This window comes from Pteropus vampyrus, unplaced genomic scaffold, assembly GCF_000151845.1.
Source record: "Pteropus vampyrus isolate Shadow unplaced genomic scaffold, Pvam_2.0 Scaffold112, whole genome shotgun sequence".
Lineage (NCBI taxonomy): Eukaryota > Metazoa > Chordata > Mammalia > Chiroptera > Pteropodidae > Pteropus > Pteropus vampyrus.
In genome coordinates, this window is record NW_011888893.1 from 33,540 (window position 1) to 34,792 (window position 1,253).

The 1,253-nt window shown below is 40.2% G+C and overlaps 1 protein-coding gene across 1 annotated transcript in view; it reads left to right on the forward strand.

The window, feature by feature from the left end:
* Positions 1 to 353, forward strand: part of LOC105295728 (olfactory receptor 2A5) — a 10,453-nt gene extending 10,100 nt beyond the window's left edge. The window contains 1 exon segment of the mRNA XM_023533817.1: positions 20 to 353. Within this exon segment, the coding sequence (XP_023389585.1) occupies positions 20 to 268 (249 nt within the window). The 3' untranslated portion in view covers positions 269 to 353.
* The last annotated feature ends 900 nt before the right edge of the window (positions 354 to 1,253 follow it).

Genomic DNA, 1,253 nt, shown 5'->3' on the forward strand with positions numbered 1-1,253 from the left:
TGCCATCCTGCGGATCCAGTCTGGGGACGGCCGCAGAAAGGCCTTCTCCACCTGCTCCTCCCACCTCTGCGTGGTCGGGCTCTTCTTTGGCAGTGGCATCATCACGTACATGGCCCCCAAGTCCCACCATCCTGAGGAGCAGCAGAAGATCCTTCTCCTGTTTTATATTTTTTTCAACTCTATGCTGAACCCGCTGATCTATAGCCTGAGGAACGCAGAGGTCAAGGGTGCCCTGAGGAGAGCACTGTGCAAGGAAAGTCATTCCTGATTGGAAGAGGTTTAAGTTGCCTAAGTAAATAATTACTGTCTAAAAGAAAGTTCACTACTTTCTTCTTACATGTGCCTAATGACACAAGAGCAGGACTTCCCTCTTCCTTTGTAGGAAAGTTTTAGATAGCTTTCATATATTCATTTTATTTCAGATACAATTTTATCAGATATTATTATTTTATTGCTCATTGAATTTTGAATGTCTGTGGTATTAAATTTATTTTAATCCATAAGTAAGTACCAACAGTTGATTATAGTTGATCTACCTCATCAACCTACATATATAAACTTGCAAAAACATATGTGATAATATTTCGAAGGGTTTAAATTTTTTAAAAAGCCGCAAGGAAAGGAAATGATCTTTCAACCTTAAGGGCACGCTAGTCCATTCTCCAAAAATTCAACTTTTTTGTTAAAGAATAACTCAGGGATCTTTAATTATTTGTCTTGCGTGAGATAATCCTGCTAGGTGAGAAAAGCCAGACAGAAAATGTTGAGAACTACAGGATATCACTTATATGTGGGATATAGACCTAAAAGCAACAAAGGAACAGGACAAACAGAGACTCATGGACATGGACAATAAACTAGTGGTTACCAGAGGGTGGGGGGTAGAGGAGGTCGAAGGAGTAATGGGGGTCAAATAAGTGGTGACATAAAGAAATCTAACTATGTGCGTTGAACACACAGTGCAATATATATATGCCTTACAGTTGAATTATACACTTGAAACTTACTGGATTTCGTTAACCAGTGCCACCATAATTTAATGAATAAATAAATAATGCAGGGATCTTTAGTTACTTGTGTTGCAGGATGTAGAGAAATTTCTCATGAAGGTTATTGACTCATATTGGGAAGGTAACGAGCGAGCTGCATTAAGAAACAAAGTTAAGGCAGCTGTGTAGGACAGGAGAGAGGGGAGAAGGCAAAAGCCTGCGCTGTCATGGGAGCGGTGCACATTTGCAACTGCCGGTGTAAAC